Raw genomic sequence first — 22,632 nt, 5'->3', positions numbered from 1 at the left:
TAAATTATCTCCGACCTCCATAGTGTCTTTACAGCCCCTCCCTTAGTGGCTCTCCTCTAGAGAGAAAAGGGACTCTTCAGATTCCAGAAGCAATGGGAATGTTCCCATTGTTCTCTCTCTTTCTGTAGAAGCTTTGCAGAGGTTTCTGGCCCACTACAATGAAATCGATTTTGGCCCAAAAAAAAAGCTAATTTGAATGCTGACAGAGCAATTGCCTAGTGTGAACTGGGACTTATGGGGTTAAATGGTGAAAGACACTTAAGTTACCTATAACAAGCAAACATCCTGTTGGTTGCTATGGGTTACTGCACCTGGGCAAACTTAGTGCTTTTTTTTTTTATTACATATGGGGGCTATTGCCTTCACAGGAAAAGCTCTGTGCAGAACCAGATAGTATTCCCCGTAACAATATGTTTCCTTATGCTAAAAAGGTTATTCATTAATAATATCATTTCACTTTCTTTCCAGCTTAAAAAGTTAGGTGTGATGCCTCCAGAACAGCCTCTGCCAATGAAGTGCTACCGCTTGTACCAGATCATGTGGGCTAACAATGGAGACTCCATCAGCAGGCAATACGCAGGCACAGCTGCCCTTAAGGTACTTACTCTTTGTTGTATTTTCCCTGCATTAAAGGGGGCTATAATATAGCTAAATGTGCTCAGAGTGCTCTTCTAAACACCCGAGCACCAACTGCTGTTTGGCACAGGGAAGGGCCAGGCAAAAATGCTAGCGCTTATGTTATTAAAGCGGGAAGCGTCTCTTGATGCTTTCCTGCTCACTTCCATCACTTAGTGTGATTACCAGCGAATAGGTAGACTTAAAGCAGGGATCCTCAACCCTTTTTTTCACCTATGAGCCACATTAATATTAAAAAGAGCTAGGAAGCAAAGTATCTGGGGTGCCAAATAATGGCTGTGATTGGCTATTTTATCTCCTATGTAACCTTTGCCATTGAGCCCTATTTCAGTTTGAATAGCTACCCCCATGGCTACATGCAAAGGCTTCATTCTGAACTGATATCTCCTTATATTATATCCCATTCACAGGGAGACTTCACTCGCACCGGGGAACGCAAATTGGCTGGAGTGATGAAAGATGGAGTCAACTCTGCAAACAGATACTACCTGAATCGCTTTAAGGACGCATACCGGCAAGCAGTGATTGGTAGGTGAACCGTGTCCAAAGCCCGATTGGTTCTTGGTAGGCGGGGCCAACACTGGGATGTTGGTTTTGCCTCAAAGTTAATTTTTAGTATGTTATCGAATGGCCAATTCTTAGCAACGTTTCAGTTGGTCTTCATTTTTTTAGTTTTTTAATTTGCTTTCCCCCTTCTGAATTTTTCTGGCTTTCAAAAGGAGCCATAAAAACTGTGGCTCTGTGAAACTACAGTGGTTAATGAAGACCAATTGCAAATTGTCTCCAAATAGCACTATGTACATAATACTAAGTTAGTTTAAAGCTCTCTGCTGCCCGGTTGCCACCCTCTAAGCCTTACTGGTTTTCTAGATCTGATGCAGGGGATCCCTGTGACGGAGGATCTTTATTCAATCTTCACCAAAGAGAAGGAGCACGAGGCGCTGCACCGGGAGAGCCAAAGGAACCACCATGAGCTGATCAACCAGTTGCTGCAGAACTACATGCAGATGCTGCTGCCAGACGACGAGAAGTTCCACGGGGGCTGGGCCCTCATAGATTGTGATCCCAGGTCTGTGCCGCAGTTGCGCTACAATTACCATCTTTCCCACGCCCATTGGTTGTATGTATGTGTGCAGTCCTGTCCGATCCACGAGACCATCGATATCCAAGGCTTTTACCGATATCGGCTGCCTCCACCATACATGCACCGATTATATCACGGCTGTCTCTAAGGAGCTTTGTGTGTCTTCACCCTGAGGATGAAGTCACACTGAGCTACTAGTAGCAGGTACATTTTCACAGCTACTAAATGCCAGAAAATCCCCTGCCATAGACAGTACTGAGAATTGCCTCTGCTAAACACACGTAGAGACAGTTATCAGTAAATGATCAGCATTGTCTGTTTTAGTAGCCACGGCATGTAGCTGCTACTAGTAGCTCTGTGTGTCTTCACCCTTAGCCCAACTGCAAGTGTATTTTAGCTCTCTGTTACTCTGGAAAAGGTGGGACCTATGCACACTCTCCCTGTCCTTCTCTCAACATTATGGGTTATACCAGTGATCCCCAACCAGTGGCTCGGGGGCAACATGTTACTTACCGACCCCTTTGATGTTGCTCCCAGTGGCCTCAATGTAGGTCCTTATTTATAAATTCCTGGTTTGAAAGGCAAATTTTACATGGTAACATAGTAAGTTAGGTTGAAAAAAGACCTACATCCATCAAGTTCAACCATAATGCCTATATATAACCCCATCTGAAAAAGACTCATTTATAAATTCCTGGTTTGAAAGGCAAATTTTACATGATAACATAGTAAGTTGGGTTGAAAAAAGACGTACATCCATCACGTTCAACCATAATGCCTATATATAACCTGCCTAACTGCTAGTCGATCCAGGGGAAGGCAAAAACCCCATCTGAAGCCTCTCTAATTTGCCCCAGAGGGGAAAAAATTCCTTCCTGACTCCAAGATGGCAATCGGACCAGTCCCTGGATCGACTTGTACTAAGAGCTATCTCCCATTTTGGAAGCACAGAGACTGTTTTACCCCCCAGCAGAACCTCCTGCAGACCAGCAGTCCATATACGGCTACCAAATAGCCAATCACAGCTGTTATTTGGCACCCCCCAAAAAACTTTTTTTTCATGCTTTTGTGGCTCCCCGATACTTTTGAGATCTGAATGTGGCTAACAAGTGAAAAAGTTTGGGGATCCCTGGTTTATGGTAACAAATCTGCTGTGTATTTAAACTGAAATAGGGCTAAATGGCACAGGTTACATAGGAGGTAACGCGTAAGCTCTGTAAAACACCATTGTATTTTACTGAGCTTATCTGAGTAAAAAAAAGGTTGAGGATCCCTGGGTTATACTCACCTCCTTTAGTACTGGTGTTTTGCCCCGTGTGCATGCATGAACAAGCAAACAGGTGCGAGGAGATGGAGAGGAGGCTGATGGGGTTGCCAACAGAGCTGAAGACTAGGGGGGCAGTTAGCGTGCATGTGGGCAGTGTGGGGGGGGAAAGTGCCAGGAACTAGGGGTAGGTGAAAAAAGTGGTAGAAGCTTAGCAGCCCCTCATCTTTGCGTCTCTTCTGCCTACCCCTAGTTCCTGGCCCTGCTTGTTACTTCTAATCATGTTGGGAATTGTCGGAGTCCCTTGCGCGGCCATTGAATAAAGAGCTGTATAATAAGCCAAGTGCTTGTCTGTCGTTACAGCCTCATCGATGCCACTCACAGAGACGTGGAAGTGCTGCTGCTGCTCTCCAACTGTGCCTATTATGTTGCCTAGTAAGTGATCCGCTTCCAGCCCCCGGCTCTCGTGTTTCTGCATTGTGCTCTTGTCATTCACCTGAAGGGCGACACGATGGTTCCATCCGCTGCTGTGTCTCCTACTGTGTCCTTCTGCCTCTGTATGGGCTGCTCGCTATTCCATGGAACCCCCGGGGGCAGCATCGCTTCTTTCAGTTGCCCATACACAGGCTGCCGACTGGGCCGCAGAGTTGGTCACATATTGGCCAGGGTGCAGATATTGCACCATAATGCCTTACAGCAAACACCACTAAGGGACCCTGGCATTAACTAAAGGGGTTGTTCACCTTTGATTCAACCTTAAGTATGATGTAGAGTAATATTCTGAGACAATAATAATTTAATAATTTTAGTTTCAGCAGCTATCTGGTTGCTTAGGGTCTGAATTACCTTAGCAACCAGGTGGTGGTTTGAATGAGAGACTGGTATATGAATAGGAGAGGGGCTGAATAGAAAGATAAGGAATAAAAAGTAACAATAACAATAGAACTGGAGCCTCACAGAGCAATAGGGTTTGGCTGCCGGGGTCAGTGACCCCCATTTAAAGCTGCAAAGAGTCTGAATAAGAAAGCAAATAATTCAAAAACTATAAAATAATGAAGACCAATGGATTTGCTGGCCGCAAGTGTAAGGAACAGGGTGCACAACTTGGGTGAGAGCCCCGAGGGGCCCCAGAAACACCCTGTCTAACCTTGGCCACTTGTTATTCAACCCACATCCACCTAAGGTCATACGAGAATAATCACTTCTGTCTGCCAGTAATGGGCTTTTTGCTTAACTGGAATTTCATATGTGACCTCCTCTGTCCTTCATATAAAGAATAGATCTTGAGTGGTAACAGCACTTTTAGGGAACAAGAGCTCCCTCTAGAGGCCACAGACAGGGAAGCATTAGCGAGCGGACAGTTGTGCCTGAGGAACGCACATTGTGTGTATGTAACAAGGTACAGTATGTGCTGAATGCAGTCCTGTAGAACATGGTTGCTAGGGTCTCTGGCCCTTGTAACCAGGCAGCTGCTCAAATGATAGAAAAGTAATAACAATAAAACATCTTCACAGTCTGCTTGCTAGTTCAGATTACCTCATAATGAGAAAGGCTGGCACAAAACTGGGCCAAAAAAACATGTTTAATTTTATTTTAAGAAAAAACATCTCAAACATAGCCAGCCTGACGCGTTTTGTGCCAAACAAGGGCACTTAATCATAGGCAGCACCATCATTTTTGTCTTTTTGGTCCAGTTCTGTGCCAGCCTTTTCTCATTACAAGGTAATTTGGTCTAAATTTTCCTTGTTTAGGTACGTTCACCCCACAGGCAATCCTAGCCGGAATAATTCTTTATTGTTTGGATATTTTACTGAGAGTGAATAGAAAGCAATGACTGTATACAGCATTCTAGAAGTTATTGCATTTCCCCTTTAAATCTGTAACCTGTTTTCCTCGTACCAAAAGATTTATGGTTTGTGGTGCTAACGGCACATATTCTCTCTTCCCTTCCAGCTACGACGATGAAATTGATAAAGTGAATCAATACCAGAGGCTGAGCCTGGAGGACCTGGAGAGAATAGAGATCGGTGAGTGCCGCCGTGCCGGCTTCTGCCTTCTCTTGGGTTGTTAGTAACAGGACGAGACCGGGCACTGGGGATACAGATTAATGATATGTTCTGTATAACTGGAACCTCAGCTTAGTGTCATTGTGCCGAGGTCCCCAAAAGGATGAATTGCTGCTACGATTGCACAAAGGTCCCAAAGAGAATGATGGGATATGGGGTGGGTTAATCGTAGGGATACACAGAATCCAGGATTCGGCCAAGATGTGGCCTTTTTCAGCAGGATTTGGATTTGGTCCAATCCATGGGGTGAACTGAATCCAAATCACAGTTCTCTTTAATCATTCCTTATCCTGAGATTGGATTTGGATTCGGTTTGGTATTCGGCCAAATCTTTCACAAAGGATTCAGGGTTCGGCCAAATCCGAAAATAGTGTATCGGGTGCATCCCTGGTTCATAGGGGGGTAATGAGTTGAGGGGCAGCAGGAGGGTTTGCCTAGAGTAGGGACAATAAAGAGATTTATATGCCCCCTGAAATGTTTTGCCAATAGGAGTTGATAAACGTTGGTAAAAGTTTCATTTTTTTTTTTTTTTTTGCTCAGGTCCTGAACCCACGTTTTTTGGGAAACCCAAGTTCTCTTGCATGAGGTTACACTACAAATACAAAGGGAACAGCGGCTACTTCCACACCCTGAGAGCCGTCACGCGAAATCCCGACGAGGATGGGAAAGGTAAGGAAATGGTTCATTCCATAGTGCAGTATGGGCAGATACATATAAATGCAGATGGGCAAGGCCTGACGATCATGTGATCTGCTGGTATTGCCGCTGGCATAGAAACATCCCATCCCGGGCAGCCCCAATACCTGTGCTCCTTGCTCAGTGCAGCATTTTTGGGCTGAGAACCAGTATTAACCCTACATTTATATGTATATGAGTTGGGCACATCGCCCCCACCCACATGGCATTATTTGTATTGCTTATATCCCCTCTGTTCACATTTTACCCGGCAGCCATTTTCCCATGCTTCTCCAGCAGACTTTCTATGGAAACCAGCAGTGCCCTCTCTTCATTGGCTACTAGACTAGTGGGTGTATCTATTAACCCGAGTTGAGAAGAACTGAGCATGCTCGGTAGCCAAGAGCCAGAGTAAATTCCTGAGGGAGGGGGCCGAGTGGGTTAAAGTAGGAGAAGGAATCCCAAGTGATTAAGGGGATGCTGCAGCCTTACTATTAACCTTTTAACAACCAGGGTGGCATTAGGCATCAGAGGCAGACACATAAGGGTTGCTGAGAGTTCTGCGTGTAGCTGGGAGTTGCAAGTCAAGCACAGTAGGGCCAAACTTATTTGAATTAAAATGACGTTAATCGTTAGTGGCCCACTTTCCTGCACTGCTGCAAAGCCCTGTGCTTAGAAGGGAATGATGTATAAATGTGAGTAACCCGAGTGTTTCCTTGGCTTGCAGATACGCTGCTGTGCATAGCAGAAATGCTGCGACTTACCAAACAAGCGCTGGAGCTGGATGTGCCCGTCATCGAGAAGAAGCTGGAAAGGTGAGAGGCTCATTCATTGGCTCTCCAATGTGCCACTAGCTAGCAGTTTCCTCATTGGTCAGTCTGATACACATGGCGCCAATCACTGGCTCAGATTTCAGTATATGAAACATTTAAATTTGGATGGGGTTGTTAAAGGGGTAGTTCACCTTTAAGGTAACTCGTAGGATGTCCTATTCTTAGCAACTTTGCAATTGGTCATCATTATTTATTTTTTTATAGTTTTTGAATTATTTGCCTTTCCAGCTTTCAAATGGGGGTCACTGACCCCGGCAGCCAAACCCTATTGCTCTGTGAGGCTCCAGTTTTATTGTTATTGTTACTTTTTATTCCTTATCTTATTATGCAGGCCCCTCCCCTATTTATATTCCCATCTCTCGTTTAAGCCACTGCCTGGTTGCTAGGGTAAATAAGACCCTAGCAACGAGCTGCTAAAATACCAAATGAACAAAAAGCTAAATAACTGAAAAACAATAAAAAGTGAAGACCAATTGCAAATTGTATCAGAATATGAATGACTACATTAATCAGCTACTGATGATGCCTTGCAGGAAGAGCAGCAAGCCCCACGAGGAGATCATTGGCATTCGCTCCAGAAGCCAGAGACTGGGCCTGAACAGCATGGGCCTGGCGCAGAGCAAAAACTTCCTGATGAGCAAGTTCTCCTCTCTCAACCAGAAGGTCAAACAGACCAACATCGGGAGCCTCCGCAAACTGGGGGGCTTCAACAAGCCCGACGGGAAGGGCGTTCTGGCCCCCAACCTGCAGGCGAATATGTGGAAGTCGGACAGTAGCCTGGACAACCCCGGCACAGACATCAAGGGACACCCTGAATCCGACTTGGACATTTCCACCGACAGCGAATCTTTCCATTCCGACGACTTCCTCACCAAGTCTGACGAGGAGGACGGCCAATCAGCCGGCGCTTTGGAGAATATGGGGCAGACCGACTACGTCCTCCCCAGCTGCGGGATCATCGTTTCCGTTCCGCGCCTGGGAAGCCGCTCCCACTCCGTCAGCAGCGCCGATTTTAACCCCCCTAATCCCACAGAGATCCACGTTACTGAATGCGAGGAGCAGGACCCCCCACAGACTGAGGCGCTGGTTGACTTTGGGACCCCCATAGACGCTTACTGCCATCAGTTTGTTCATGATGCTCAGACCAAAGGCAACCTGAATGAGCCGGATAGTAAGGAAGCCCAGCTGGACCAAGAAACATCAAGCAATAATTCCCCCAAAATCCCAGCGCCACTGGAATCCGACGCAGAACTGATCCCCCGACCCTCCCAACTCGACGTGTCTCATAACAGCGCAAATTCTCAGCTACTGCCCGTGGAGCCCCCTCAGCTCTCCAAATCGGGCCGGGCAAGTCCCGCCTCCGCCTCGACCTCCGCCCCTTCGCCAGCGGACAGTAGCAGCAGCCGAGCGGTGTCCCCTTTCGCCAAGATCCGTAGCTCCGTGGTTCAGGTGGCCAATATAACGCAGGCCGGCCTGACTCAGGGTATCAATTTTGCCGTGGCGAAAGTGCAAAAGAGCCCAGATCCCAACGCACCCCCCGAACCCCCCCAGAATGACTTTAAAGATCTGTTCACCCAGTGTCAGACGCGTATCATCCAGATCTGAGCGACACCCCCAAAATCCCAGCAGTGATGGGTGGGGGTTAAACACACTGCCTTCCAGAACCGGGATCAACCACACCAATATGTTTACAGTACTTCAAGCATTACCAGAGTAGGCCCCGCCCCCGTTGGCAAAACCGCGCACTGCTTACGGCACAGCCTGCTTTTAACTTATAGAGGAGCCCGGCGACATTCTCGCCTACGGTTTATTTTATTATTTAAAGAGACCCGCAGCGGGAATCGATTGCGTTATTTATTTTTTAGATCTTTTTTTTTTTTTTTAAATAACCCAACAGAGGGAGCGAAGGGCCACGCGGGCAGCGGTACGAGGCGGTTACGTTGCTTTCGTTGAGTTGCCTTAAGTTTATCTGCGCACTTTTTGTTTTCTGGGGTTTTCTTTGTTTCTTATGTTTTTTTAACGGATAAAAATGTAATCGCCAGAGGGTTCCGGAGGTTCTCCGGGCCTCGAGTCGTTCACACTGGGAAGCCTCGTGCCCCCATCCCGCCAAGCTGGCGTGGCACAGGCTTGGCATTGCCGTTCCGTACGATAGTAGTCCGTATATGCGTGACGGGGTTCCCTCGGCCCCAAACTGGGGGGCCCTGTTGTAACCTGTAGTAGAATAGTAGCGTCCGTGTATATAAGGGATATATTGTCGCCACACACTGGTACGTAAACAGAAACGCCAACGTCCCGTCCTTCCATCGTAATATCCGCCACGTAGCGGAGCGTAGAGTTAGCAGGTAGGCGCACACTGGTATATACGCTGTCCGTTAGCGGTATTTACCCTTTAATACACTCTTGTGCCCCTGGTGCCGTGCTGTGTGCGTATCCCGTGTCCCGTCCCACTCGGGCTTTTACCGCTCCTTCAGTTTCAGGCCTCGTCCGGCGCCACTGGCTCCTGTTTTTAGTGTTTGGACATGAATGTGGCTCTTTATGTTGTAAGAAAATGACCTATTTTAATTAAAAAAAAGGGCAAAAAACGTGTCCGAGTCTGACTGGATCTCATTTCATTCTCATAGAAGTTGAAAGCCCACTGCAAATTGGTTACCTGCCCCCCAGACTGATCAAAAATAACCTTGGCCAATCAGAACGCTCCATTTGTTGCCAACTTTACTCTAAACGAGACACAAGGGCTGACACGCAAACCAATCAGGTCTTTGCTTTTTAACACCTAGAAAACAGATACCGTGTTGGGGGTGGGGCTACAGTCTGAGCGCCATCCCTCCCCGGGTCCCTGTTGAGGGCCCTCCGACCAAGCAGAACGATGGGGGCCTTGAACACAAACAGGCAGTTGGGTTGGGGTGAGCTTATATGTTCAACTCTACATCTCACCCCTAATCCGCTTGTAATTGACCTTCAGGGACCAACCCAACACTTTAGGAAGCATTGCTTTAGGCATTTAGTGTGCCCTCGGCATCTACCAGGGGTCCTTTGTCTCCGTACCCCCACGCACCATCATCTCCCCCCCAGGTTCATAAGATCTGGGTTTCTGACCCCCACTCAATGCCAGACAGCTCCTTCCAAGTCTTCTAACTTGTCCTTTTGCCCCAAGAGGGGGTTGAAGAGAAGCAACCTGTGCGCTTATGTTCCTGGCACCTACCAAGGGACGGCAAAGGCGGGCACAGAGCGAGAGTCAATAATAGGGAGTCGGATTCACTAGAATGTAACGGGGAGACTACAGGCTGATTCATACATCAGTTTGTGTCCAGAAGAGACTTCTTTAGTGGCCCGACCAGTTTGCTTCAGTAGAATTACATGGAGGGGAGATTGGAACTTAATGGGGCTCATTTATTAACTACAAACTCAGCGCTGGGGGCAAATATAGTTGTGTAAATGCTGTAGGGTCTTTACTTTTTATTTGCCCTGGAACTATAGCGGGGTGACTGTTACCCCAATGTTTCTATATATCTGTAACCTTGTTATGGGCTAAGGGGGCCCAGCCTGAAGGCCAGTTAGGGGGGGATTTGGGGTGAGTGCTTGTGCCCTGGGTACCCCTGGAACTATAGCGGGGTGACTGTTACCCCAATGTTTCTATATATCTGTAACCTTGTTATGGGCTAAGGGGGCCCAGCCTGAAGGCCAGTTAGGGGGAGATTTGGGGTGAGTGCTTATTTGTGCCCTGGGTACCCCTGGAACTATAGCGGGGTGACTGTTACCCCAATGTTTCTATATATCTGTAACCTTGTTATGGCTAAGGGGGCCCAGCCTGAAGGCCAGTTAGGGGGGGATTTGGGGTGAGTGCTTGTGCCCTGGGTACCCCTGGAACTATAGCGGGGTGACTGTTACCCCAATGTTTCTATATATATGTAACCTTGTTATGGGCTAAGGGGGCCCAGCCTGAAGGCCAGTTAGGGGGGGATTTGGGGTGAGTGCTTGTGCCCTGGGTACCCCTGGAACTATAGCGGGGTGACTGTTACCCCAATGTTTCTATATATCTGTAACCTTATGAGCTAAGGGAGCATAGGGATTCCCCAGTACTAAGCACAATTCAGCAGGAACAGCCCCCTAAGTTTGCTCATAGCCTGTACAGAGAGATACCATAAAACTATGGCACATAGGGATTCCCCTGTACTAAGCACAATTCAGCAGGAACAGCCCCCTAAGTTTGCTCATAGCCTGTACAGAGAGATACCATAAAACTATGGCACATAGGGATTCCCCTGTACTAAGCCACAATTCAGCAGGAACAGCCCCCTAAGTTTGCTCATAGCCTGTACAGAGAGATACCATAAAACTATGGCACATAGGGATTCCCCTGTACTAAGCGCAATTCAGCAGGAACAGCCCCCTAAGTTTGCCCATAGCCTGTACAGAGAGATACCATAAAACTATGGCACATAGGGATTCCCCTGTACTAAGCACAATTCAGCAGGAACAGCCCCCTAAGTTTGCTCATAGCCTGTACAGAGAGATACCATAAAACTATGGCACATAGGGATTCCCCTGTACTAAGCGCAATTCAGCAGGAACAGCCCCCTAAGTTTGCCCATAGCCTGTACAGAGAGATACCATAAAACTATGGCACATAGGGATTCCCCTGTACTAAGCGCAATTCAGCAGAACAATTTGAGTCTCCATATAAAAATGGCAACACACAGGTAGAACATTTATTAGCCGTTATATATTTTAATATCAAATAATTTGTCAATGCTGTTGGAATTACAAAATGTACAAAAAGTTCCATAAAAGTCCATGTGTAAGTGATGGGCAGGGTGGATCCTACGGAGCAGTTATCTGGCTGGAAGCAAAGAGTCCACAGAAAGTCCCCTCCAGCCGCCCCGGGCACAGCGCCCCCTTATGGAATAACAAAAGCCCTAAAGTTCATTCACATTCATGTGTTTCTGCTCTCGGAGGCGGTTCTTCCTCTGCTGTTCCAGTTGCTTTGCCCTGAGCCATTGTTCCCGGGAGAGAGACGTCTGACCTGCGCTCAGTGACGACAACCTGGAAGGGAAGGAGAATCTGTTACCCACAATGCCTACCAGGGAGCCTTCATAGGAAGCCATATCTGCTCTGCTGTGTGGGGACCAAGAAATGTTCAGACCCCAGAAAGACACTGTGCTGGGGTATCTCCCTGATGTACAAAGTAAGGCAGGGGGGTACAGTAGGCCCATAATTACCCCACTCAGTGCAGTTGCTCCTGGAGCCCTGTAGTGCCCTCACTGCTTTAATGTCACAATTCATTGTGGGGGCTTTAATGTGTAAATCCCAGTGGGGGGGGGGTGTACAGGCCTAATTAACTTCTTTGGGAGATGAAATGTAGACTGACACACTACTCCCCCTACTGGCTGTCTGAGGGGGTGCCCTTTAACCTCTAACTTCTGTGTGTTTGCCACCCAACATAAGACCTAACCTGTGTTGAAGGTGGAGTGGCGAGTGTGCCGGGGGGGGGGAAATAATTTACCTGGCGACAACCAGCAGTCGGTGCAAGTCATCGGCACTGATGCTCTGTGGGTCATTCTTGCGCATTTCCACAAAATCATCCTCGACGGCCTGGAAAGAGACATAAGGGGACTATGAATAGGAATGTGCTTTCCCGAGGCTAGGGGGCGCCACTGCACTGTGAGCAAACAGGAGACCGATCAGCAACTCCCTGCACCTCCCACACCAGTTACCTTTGTGGCCTCGTCGGAGATGCTGTAATCCAGGAGTCTCAGGAGGCCGATGTAGGTGCGGAATTTATTGAGCAGGGAGGGCAGAGAGGCAGCGAGTAGGGCCCCCAGGTACTGCTCCAGATTGGGGGGCATCATCTGTGGCTGTAAATGGACATGGCAGTCTGACTGGGGAAAAAGGATATAGCCGAGTTATATACAGTTTCCTACTGGCCAATCGAAGCAAAGCTTATTCAGGTGCAGCACTAACACACTGCCTTATGACTGTGTAAACTTTGGCTTGTTCCAAATCCATGGTAGAACTATAACTTTCGCCTCCATCCGAGATGACTCTACTTACTGGGAGAAGCGACCGCCCCTCGGAAGTGACAAGGACATTAATATTGCAGGGGAATTCCATCCGATGGTAACTGAAGTCATAGTCCACCTTCTGCCAAGTTATCAGGTTCCCCAGAGCCGTCACATTGTGCACCCCTGTGTGAGAGAGAAGGATGGAATGAGCCGGCACAGGATGCCCCCTGGGGGAGGAAAGGGGGAATGAGCAGCCCTGAGGGAGTGTGAGCTCTTTTGCACCGTTCCCTGTTGTGCAAGCACACACATTTACTATAATGTGTAAGCCAATATCACCAGTGATGTTGCCCATAGCAACCAGATCTTTGCTTTTGGCTGATTGGTTGCTATGGGCAATACACACTGTAATAAATGTGCCCTACAGTCGGCCATGTCAGTAACCTCTCCCACCTGTGGTGTCCAACTGTCCCTGCTCCAGCAGCGTCTCATCCACCAGCAGAGAGGTCTGCGGCGAGAGCTGTAAGAGACCGCTCACGAGCCGATTGGCATTGTAGTCCTTGCGGGGGATGAAGCACAGCTTGTTCATGTTCTCTATGGTCATTGGGAGGTAGTGAGCCTGCAGGAAATGAGCCATTACCCCCAATGTTATACACGCAGGATACGAAAGCCAGAAAAGCCGAAAGTCTAGCCAATGGGCAGGCAGCTTACCGCCGGGACCAGCTGTTGCACGACTCGGTACAGAAGTTCTGAAAAGGTCCCGTTCCGGGGGCAGCCGCTCAGGTTCAACGTGAACTTTCCCAGGGGAAGGACGTCCCTCCGGGCATATCTGTTAGGAACCAATCAGAAGTGACAGTTTCATTCAGAAGGGACAGTCTGAGCGTGACAGAAGCAAAGCGTGTCATTCTCTGCACTGAAACCTGCACTGTCACTCGGAGGGGTACAGGGAGTAGTGGGAGGAGCTACACCAGGGGACATGGAGGCATGAGGAGGAGGGGGTTACAGGAAGTAGTGGGAGGAGCTACACCAGGGGACATGGAGGCATGAGGAGGAGGGGGGGTTACAGGGAGTAGTGGGAGGAGCTACACCAGGGTACATGGAGGCATAAGGGAGGGGGGTTACAGGGAGTAGTGGGAGGAGCTACACCAGGGGACATGGAGGCATGAGGGAGGGGGGTTACAGGGAGTAGTGGGAGGAGCTACACCAGGGGACATGGAGGCATGAGAGGGAGGGGGGGGTTACAGGGAGTAGTGGGAGGAGCTACACCAGGGGACATGGAGGCATGAGAGGGAGGGGGGGTTACAGGGAGTAGTGGGAGGAGCTACACCAGGGGACATGGAGGCATGAGAGGGAGGGGGGGTTACAGGGAGTAGTGGGAGGAGCTACACCAGGGGGACATAGAGACATGAGAGGGAGGGGGGGTTACAGGGAGTAGTGGGAGGAGCTACACCAGGGGACATGGAGGCATGAAGGAGGGGGTTACAGGGAGTAGTGGGAGGAGCTACACCAGGGGACATGGAGGCATGAGGAGGGGGGTTACAGGAAGTAGTGGGAGGAGCTACACCAGGGGACATGGAGGCATGAGGAGGGGGGGTGTTACAGGGAGTAGTGGGAGGAGCTACACCAGGGGACATGGAAGCATGAGGAGGAGGGGGGGTTACAGGGAGTAGTGGGAGGAGCTACACCAGGGGACATGGAAGCATGAGGAGGAGGGGGGGTTACAGGGAGTAGTGGGAGGAGCTACACCAGGGGACATGGAGGCATGAGAGGGAGGAGCTGCACCAGGGGACATAGAGACATGAGAGGGAGGGGGGGTTACAGGGAGTAGTGGGAGGAGCTGCACCAGGGGACATGGAGGCATGAGAGGGAGGGGGGGGTTTCAGGGAGTAGTGGGAGGAGCTGCACCAGGGGACATAGACATGAGAGGGAGAGGGGACACAGGGAGTAGTGGGAGGAGCTACACCAGGGGACATAGAGACATGAGAGGGAGAGGGGATACAGGGAGTAGTGGGAGGAGCTGTGCCAGGGAACATGGAGGCACGAGGGGGGGGGATACAGGTAGTAGAGGGAGGGGCTACACGAAAGGTGATGCTTACACTGTAGAGATAAGGTGCAGGATGAGGTACTCGGCAGCGAGACTGTCCCCAAGCAGAGCATGTGACAGGAAGTCCAGAAGCTCGGCTCTCACAGCTGACAGTTCAGACAGGAAGTTGGAGACAACTTGGGGGGAAAAGAGCAACTGGTTAGTGGTGTAAATGGGGTGCGAGTGGGTGGGTACCTTTATCGGCCATTACAGAATATAAGTAGCACTTACACAGCTTGCTCTCCTCACTGCCTTGGAGGCTGGGGGGCAGCAGGGGGTTATTGTGCTGCAGTTTCCTTGTAACAATGGTGTGAATTCTGGGTACGAGGGAGGCAGGGGGGCAGTGGGCGCGATGCTCCTCCAGGGTGTCCATGTCGTCAGAGGGGTCCAGCAGGGCAGATACTGCTTCCCTGGGGGTAACAAGAAACAATGTCCCTATCTGATTGGTACTAAACACATGCCTTTACAGGGGTTATTCACCTTTACACTGACTTAGTATCATGCAGAGTGTGCTATTCTGAGACAAGTTGCCATTGGTCTTTTTTTATCATTTCATTATTATTATTATATTTCCCTTTTTGTTCAGCAGCTCTCCAGTTTTGAATTTCAAGGGCTATCTGGTTGCTAGGCAGCAATTTAACCTAGCAACCAGGCAGAAGTTTAAAAGAGAGGCTGGAATATGAATAGGGGGGGTCTAAATAGAAAGATAATAAAAAGTAACAATAAAATTGTAGCCCCAGAGCAATAGGGTTTGGCTGCCGGGGTCAGTGACCCCCATTTGAAAGCTGCAAAGAGGCAGAAGGCGGTAAATCATTTAAAATCTATATAAAAGCTTACCTGTCCTCAGTGAGCGCACTCAGGGCGGGGTCCACTGACAGGATCCCATACACCTCTAGAACGTCATTCACTTTAAAGAGGTCCCAACCCTCATACACCTGCCGGAAATGGGAACAGAAGATGAACCCAAACAAGTGCAACACAGATCCAGAAGCACCATAGGAGGGGGAGAGCCAATCACAGCCCTGCACTCACACAAGCACAGATAGGCTTCAGTTCCCTATCAGGTCAGCCTAGCTGCCGATTGGTTCCTACCCTACAGTTTCTATGTACTGATCTGTCTGGCGGGACAATCCTCGGGCACCGTAACAGCCCCAATCCCACGTGCCCCTGGGGGGGGGGGGGGGAAATGGCAGAAATTACAATACAGCCCAGAGACAAGAGATGTGACTCCTGAGCTCTCTCCATGTATCATACAGAGCTGGGAGCTTGGCTGGCCAAGTATCATTTCATTGAGTATTAGCAGCTCTGCCACTTGCAGTACCATTTGTTACCTGTTGCTAGAAGGCAAATCAGTGCCACAGTATAGCGCCACCGGCTTGGGTTTTTGCCACTGGGCCCAGCAAATCAGTTCGGACTGGACACATGAATGGATAATCTGCTGCAGCAAAAACAGCAGCTGCTGCATTTCTATAGCCAGCAGCGCAATTATCTATCTCCTGCCTGGCCACAAGGTGGCAGTAGAACACAGAACTAGAGGGGAGGAGAGAAGCGCACAGGGCAAGAATGTGCATGGTACTCTATGGCTCCCTGTGCCCCACGTTGGTTGGTGGTGCCCAAGAGGGGGTGCAAGCGCCCTGCTATGCCCAAGAGGGGGTGCAAGCGCCCCGCTATGCCCAGGAGGGGGTGCAAGGCTGGTACCTTTATGAGGCAGGCGGGCCCTTTCTCACCAGGGAGAGGGAAGTTCAGGTCCGGGGCAGAAGAGCAGCTGGAAGGCAGGTGTTGCTGAGCCCCCGCAGCTTCAGTCTCCAGGCGTTTTGGTTCACCCAATCCATGGGAAGCACGAGTGTCACCTGTGTGGGGGGAGGGGGGGGAGATGAGAGAGGAATAAATGTGCCCACGTGATGAACCAATGGGGGGGGGTGTCTATTACAGCAGTGCTACAAAGTGAAGTTCCTTACATGGAGCAGCATCCTCATCTTCCTCGTAGCTCCTCTTCTGCCGGCTGGGGGCGTAGGAGGTGGAGGCGCACACCTTGGCCTGGCTGCAGCTGGTGTAGGCGTGAATCCCACGTTAAGGGTAAACCAATCACAAACTGAAGCATGGCAGGCCAAGTATGCCGATTGGCTGGCAGTGTGTTGGCTATATATTATAGTGAATAAAGTACCCCCTATTGTAATATATAGGGATATTATAAGCCCCCGAGGGGTTCCTTATAATATATAGTGAATAAAGTACCCCCTATTGTAATATATAGGGATATTATAAGCCCCGAGGGGTTCCTTATAATATATAGTGAATAAAGTGCCCCCTATTGTAACATATAGGGATATTATAAGCCCCCGAGGAGTTCCTTATAATATATAGTGAATAAAGTACCCCCTATTGTAACATATAGGGATATTATAAGTCACAGAGGAGTTCCTTATAATATATAGTGAATAAAGTGCCCCCTATTGTAACATATAGGGATATTATAAGTCACAGAGGAGTTCCTTATAATATATAGTGAATAAAGTGCCCCCTATTGTAACATATAGGGATATTATAAGCCCGAGGGGTTCCTTATAATATATAGTGAATAAAGTACCCCCTATTGTAATATATAGGGATATTATAAGCCCCGAGGGGTTCCTTATAATATATAGTGAATAAAGTGCCCCCTATTGTAACATATAGGGATATTATAAGCCCCCGAGGAGTTCCTTATAATATATAGTGAATAAAGTACCCCCTATTGTAAACATATAGGGATATTATAAGTCACAGAGGAGTTCCTTATAATATATAGTGAATAAAGTGCCCCCTATTGTAACATATAGGGATATTATAAGTCACAGAGGAGTTCCTTATAATATATAGTGAATAAAGTGCCCCCTATTGTAACATATAGGGATATTATAAGTCACAGAGGAGTTCCTTATAATATATAGTGAATAAAGTGCCCCCTATTGTAACATATAGGGATATTATAAGTCACAGAGGAGTTCCTTATAATATATAGTGAATAAAGTGCCCCCTATTGTAACATATAGGGATATTATAAGTCACAGAGGAGTTCCTTATAATATATAGTGAATAAAGTACCCCCTATTGTAACATATAGGGATATTATAAGCCCCCGAGGAGTTCCTTATAATATATAGTGAATAAAGTGCCCCCTATTGTAACATATAGGGATATTATAAGCCCCCGAGGAGTTCCTTATAATATATAGTGAATAAAGTACCCCCTATTGTAACATAGGGATATTATAAGTCAGAGGAGTTCCTTATAATATATAGTGAATAAAGTGCCCCCTATTGTAACATATAGGGATATTATAAGTCAGAGGAGTTCCTTATAATATATAGTGAATAAAGTGCCCCCTATTGTAACATATAGGGATATTATAAGCCCCCGAGGGGTTCCTTATAATATATAGTGAATAAAGTACCCCCTATTGTAACATATAGGGATATTATAAGTCAGAGGAGTTCCATGGCCATATAAAGGGATGAGGCCGAAGGCAAAGGTCATGGAACTCCTCGGCGACTTCTAATATCTTCATATTTTACAACAGGGGGTACTTTATTAGAATACACAAGTTTTAATGAATCGTGTCACAGAAATGACATCACTAAGCTCCAGATTATATCTAATGACATCACTAAGCACCATTTATAATATAATTTACAGTTTTGGTCCCATAGGGAAATCGCCAAACTGTATATTACACATAGAAAAAGAGAAAAGGATATATCCTTCACCCACGGGCACTCCCCTGGCACGGGCACACAGTAGAAGGTCTGTCTCTCGCAGGTTACATTGCGACGGGAGTCCGGATCCACTTCCTGCTGCGGCTGCAGAGAGAATGAGCAGTGCTGCAGAATTAGACCCTCACACCCCCAGCTCCTCCCACATACACACCCCCCCAGCTCCTCCCACATACACACACCCCCAGCTCCTCCCACATACACACCCCCCCACATACACACCCCCAGCTCCTCCCACATACACACCCCCAGCTCCTCCCACATACACCCCCCCCCAGCTCCTCCCACATACACACCCCCCATATAGGATTAAACTTAAAGTGGATTAAAGGGGAAGTACCCCTCAGGTAGGTACGTTTGCACAAAGGGAAAAAGAAGGAGACTCACCAGGCTTTCTGCCACATCCCTGTATTTGCCGAAATGCAGAACCTGCAATGAGTGACAGTTCTTAGAACCAATGGCAGTAGGCGAGATGGCAAAGCTGTGCCAGGCAGTGGGGTACTTACTCTGGCGCTGGTGTTGGTATCGACCGTTTCATAGACCCCCATGTAGAACTCCGGGTCGAACATGTCCTGCACCATGCAGCGGAACCGGACCAGGCTGTTGGGCTTCAGGTAATGCAGGGGGGTGTCATTGAGGCACGGCACCTTGGGCGGCCAATGGAAACAGGGGTGAATAGGGGCAATTGGTTTCCAACAATCCTGCTGGGCACAGGGGTATCATGATTTACCCTTCTCAAAGGGGTGGTTCACTTGTAATATGTCCGAGAATGGCCAATGCTAAGCAACTTTTTAATTGGTCTTTTTTTAATATAGTTTTTAAATGATTTGCCTCCTTCTAACTCTACCAAATGGGGGTCACTGACCCCGGCAGCCACAAACTATTGCTCTGTGAGGCTCCAGTTTTATTGTTATTCATTTTCTTTGTTTAGGTTCTATCCTATATCAGTGTCTCATTCAAGCCAATGCCTGGTCGCTAAGGTAATTTGGGCCCTAGCAACTAGATGAAATTCCAAACATGGAGAGTTGCTGAACAAAAAGTGGAATATTACTCTCTACATCAGTGACCCCCAACCAGTGGCTCAGGGGGGCAACATGTAATGGTGGGCAAGGGGCCGGTGTTGCTAAAGGAAGAGCACTTACGGCAGCGGCAGAGTCACTGTCCCGTAGCTTGGCACTGAAGTAGTCGGTAACGTTCTTCTGCCAGTCGCCATCTGCCGGTCTCTGAGCTGCTGGAATACAGGGCACGGGGTGAGATCGGGGGTCTCATAGAGAAACATATTGGAGGGGGCACACATGGCATAATGAAAAGCAAAACGCTAATAGCTGAAAGGGATAAACATGATATTCAGTAAAGTTGGTCTTTTTTCTACCTGAGCTACTACGTAACTGTGTAATGCACTCACACCCATGTCCTGATTCAGGGTACAGTAGCCTGGGGCCCCCCAGCTGCTATTGGGGCACATCCTGTGCAGCGCTAAACCCAGTGCCCACCTAAGTGAGAGGGTGCCACCCAACACTACATACCTGTGCCACCCCCATGCATACAGCGAGCAGGGAATGTGGGTGCTGGGTGCCACAGTTCAACAATCAGGGATCGTTGGGCTACTAGAGGCCGCTCCATACTCAGCAGAGATGGCATGGTGCCACAGGTGCCATCACACTAAAGGGCATCTTTATATTAGGGTGTAAGCAAACATCACTAGTCATGTTGCCATAGCAACCAACCAGATATTTACATTTTAGAACTTATAATGTTGCCTACACACTATAATAAATATGCCCCTAAATGGGTTTTCTCTACCCGCCCGCCTGCCCCACTCATGCCCGGCTCTACCCGCCCGCCCCACTCATGCCCGGCTCTACCCGCCCGCCCCACTCATGCCCGGCTCTACCCCCCCTCATGCCCGGCTCCGCCCGCCCCACTCATGCCCGGCTCTACCCGCCCCACTCATGCCCGCCCCACTCATGCCCGGCTCTACCTGCCCGCCCCACTCACGCCCGGCTCTACCCGCCCGCCCTCCCCCCAACTCATGCCCGGCTCTACCCGCCCCACTCATGGCCCGGCTCTACCCGCCAGCCCCACTCATGCCCGGCTCTACCCGCCCGCCCCACTCATGCCCGGCTCTACCCGCCAGCCCCACTCATGCCCGGCTCTACCCGCCAGCCCCACTCATGCCCGGCTCTACCCGCGGCCCACTCATGCCGCGGCTTCTACCCGCCCGCCCCACTCATGCCCGGCTCTACCCCGCCCCACTCATGGCCCGGCTCTACCCGCCCCACTCATGCCCGGCTCTACCCCGGCCCCCCATGCCCGGCTCTACCCGCCCCACTCATGCCCGGCTCTACCCCGCCCCATCATGCCCGGCCTGCTACCCGCCCACCCGCCCCACTCATGCCCGGCTCTACCCGCCCGCCCCCATCATGCCCGGCTCTACCCGCCCGCCCCACTCATGCCCGGCTCTACCCGCCCCACTCATGCCCGGCTCTACCCGCCCCACTCATGCCCGGCTCTACCCGCCCGCCCCACTCATGCCCGGCTCTACCGCCCCACTCATGCCCGGCTCTACCCGCCCCACTCATGCCCGGCTCTACCCCGCCCCACTCATGCCCGGCTCTACCCGCCCCACTCATGCCCGGCTCTACCCGCCTGCCCCACTCATGCCCGGCTCTACCCGCCCGCCCCACTCATGCCCGGCTCTACCCGCCGCCCCCACTCATGCCCGGCTCTACCCGCCCGCCCCACTCATGCCCGGCTCTACCCGCCCCTCACCCGCCCCACTCATGCCCGGCTCTGCCCGCCCCACTCATGCCCGGCTCTACCCGCCCCACTCATGCCCGCTCTACCCGCCCCACTCATGCCCGGCTCTACCCGCCCCACTCATGCCCGGCTCTACCCGACCCGGCTCACCGCCCCACTCATGCCCGGCTCTACCCGCCCCACTCATGCCCGGCTCTACCCGCCCCACTCATGCCCGGCTCTACCCGGCCCCACTCATGCCCGGCTCTACCAGCCCCACTCATGCCCGGCTCTACCCGCCCCACTCATGCCCGGCTCTACCCGCCCGCCCCACTCATGCCCGGCTCTACCCGCCCGCCCCACTCATGCCCGGCTCTACCCGCCCGCCCCACTCATGCCCGGCTCTACCCGCCCGCCCCACTCATGCCCGGCTCTACCCGCCCGCCCCACTCATGCCCGGCTCTACCCCGCCCACTCATGCCCGGCTCTACCCACCCCACTCATGCCCGGCTCTACCCGCCCGCCCCACTCATGCCCGGCTCTACCCCCCCCACTCATGCCCGGCTCTACCCGCCCCACTCATGCCCGGCTCTACCCGCCCGCCCCACTCATGCCCGGCTCTCTACCCGCCCCCACTCATGCCCGGCTCTACCCGCCCCACTCATGCCCGGCTCTACCCGCCCCACTCATGCCCGGCTCTACCCGCCCCACTCATGCCCGGCTCTACCCGCCCCCACTCATGCCCGGCTCTACCCGCCCCACCCATTGCCCGGCTCTACCCGCCCCACTCATGCCCGGCTCTACCCGCCCGACTCATGCCCGGCTCTACCCGCCCCACTCATGCCCGGCTCTACCCGCCCCACTCATGCCCGGCTCTACCAGCCCCACTCATGCCCGGCTCTACCCGCCTGCCCCACTCATGCCCGGCTCTACCCGCCCGCCCCACTCATGCCCGGCTCTACCCGCCCGCCCCACTCATGCCCGGCTCTACCCGCCCCACTCATGCCCGGTTCTACCCGCCCCACTCATGCCCGGCTCTACCCGCCCCACTCATGCCCGGTTCTACCCGCCCCACTCATGCCCGGCTCTACCCGCCTGCCCCACTCATGCCCGGCTCTACCCGCCCCACTCATGCCCGGCTCTACCCGCCCCACTCCTGCTGGCCCGGGGGCCGGACGCTGCCCCACTCACCAAACAAGCCCTGTACCACACCGAGCGGGTCGCTGATCCAGCTTTCTCCTCCAGTCATCGCGCAGACACCAAAGACTCGTTGAACTAACTCAGTGATGGCGGGAAAAAGACGTCACTACGCAATGGGTCGCGTCAAGCGCTCCCGAAACGCACTGGTTGGCGGAAATCTCCATGAGCGCGGCCATGTTTTGGCTGGAGTGCACGTAGCGACTGGCGGAAGTCCTCAGCCGGGCAGCCACATTATAGTTAGCGAAAGGGATAGGAACCTCTGGAACCGCCCTTTTATCTAAACGCACGGTTTAATTGGTGG

At 50.8% G+C, this 22,632-nt stretch overlaps 2 protein-coding genes across 5 annotated transcripts in view; one reads left to right on the top strand and one right to left on the bottom strand.

Annotated features, from left to right (window-relative positions):
• Nucleotides 1–9,144, top strand: part of inpp5f (inositol polyphosphate-5-phosphatase F) — a 73,449-nt gene extending 64,305 nt beyond the window's left edge. The window contains exons 13-20 of the mRNA XM_031905517.1: nt 469–597; nt 1,047–1,164; nt 1,507–1,705; nt 3,348–3,419; nt 4,938–5,011; nt 5,591–5,719; nt 6,453–6,540; nt 7,092–9,144. Coding sequence (XP_031761377.1) covers nt 469–597; nt 1,047–1,164; nt 1,507–1,705; nt 3,348–3,419; nt 4,938–5,011; nt 5,591–5,719; nt 6,453–6,540; nt 7,092–8,163 — 1,881 coding nt within the window. The 3' untranslated portion in view covers nt 8,164–9,144. The remainder of the gene's footprint in view (nt 1–468; nt 598–1,046; nt 1,165–1,506; nt 1,706–3,347; nt 3,420–4,937; nt 5,012–5,590; nt 5,720–6,452; nt 6,541–7,091) is intronic.
• Nucleotides 9,145–11,253: 2,109 nt separating this feature from the next.
• On the bottom strand, nt 11,254–22,563 carry mcmbp (minichromosome maintenance complex binding protein). Of its 4 annotated transcripts, none has more exons than XM_031905020.1 (16): nt 22,323–22,563; nt 19,535–19,620; nt 18,899–19,039; nt 18,780–18,821; nt 18,378–18,479; nt 16,599–16,698; nt 16,339–16,490; nt 15,478–15,575; nt 14,872–15,050; nt 14,654–14,777; nt 13,269–13,386; nt 13,011–13,176; nt 12,610–12,743; nt 12,273–12,437; nt 12,062–12,150; nt 11,254–11,601 (listed from the first exon to the last, which is right to left on the bottom strand). In XM_031905020.1, the coding sequence occupies exons 1-16, from the start codon at nt 22,378–22,380 to the stop codon at nt 11,475–11,477; spliced, it is 1,881 nt and encodes a 626-aa protein (XP_031760880.1). In that variant the 5' UTR covers nt 22,381–22,563; the 3' UTR covers nt 11,254–11,474. The 4 variants fall into 4 exon arrangements, with proteins under 4 accessions (XP_031760880.1, XP_031760878.1, XP_031760879.1 ...); XM_031905018.1 differs by having other exon boundaries at nt 18,899–19,093; nt 19,535–19,623; nt 22,323–22,503; XM_031905019.1 differs by having other exon boundaries at nt 18,899–19,093; nt 22,323–22,503.
• Between the last annotated feature and the right edge of the window lie 69 nt (nt 22,564–22,632).

This window comes from Xenopus tropicalis, chromosome 7 (assembly GCF_000004195.4).
Source record: "Xenopus tropicalis strain Nigerian chromosome 7, UCB_Xtro_10.0, whole genome shotgun sequence".
In the NCBI taxonomy this organism is placed as follows: domain Eukaryota; kingdom Metazoa; phylum Chordata; class Amphibia; order Anura; family Pipidae; genus Xenopus; species Xenopus tropicalis.
The sequence above is the reverse complement of the archived record's forward strand: the minus strand, read 5'-3'. Positions and strand labels throughout refer to the sequence as shown.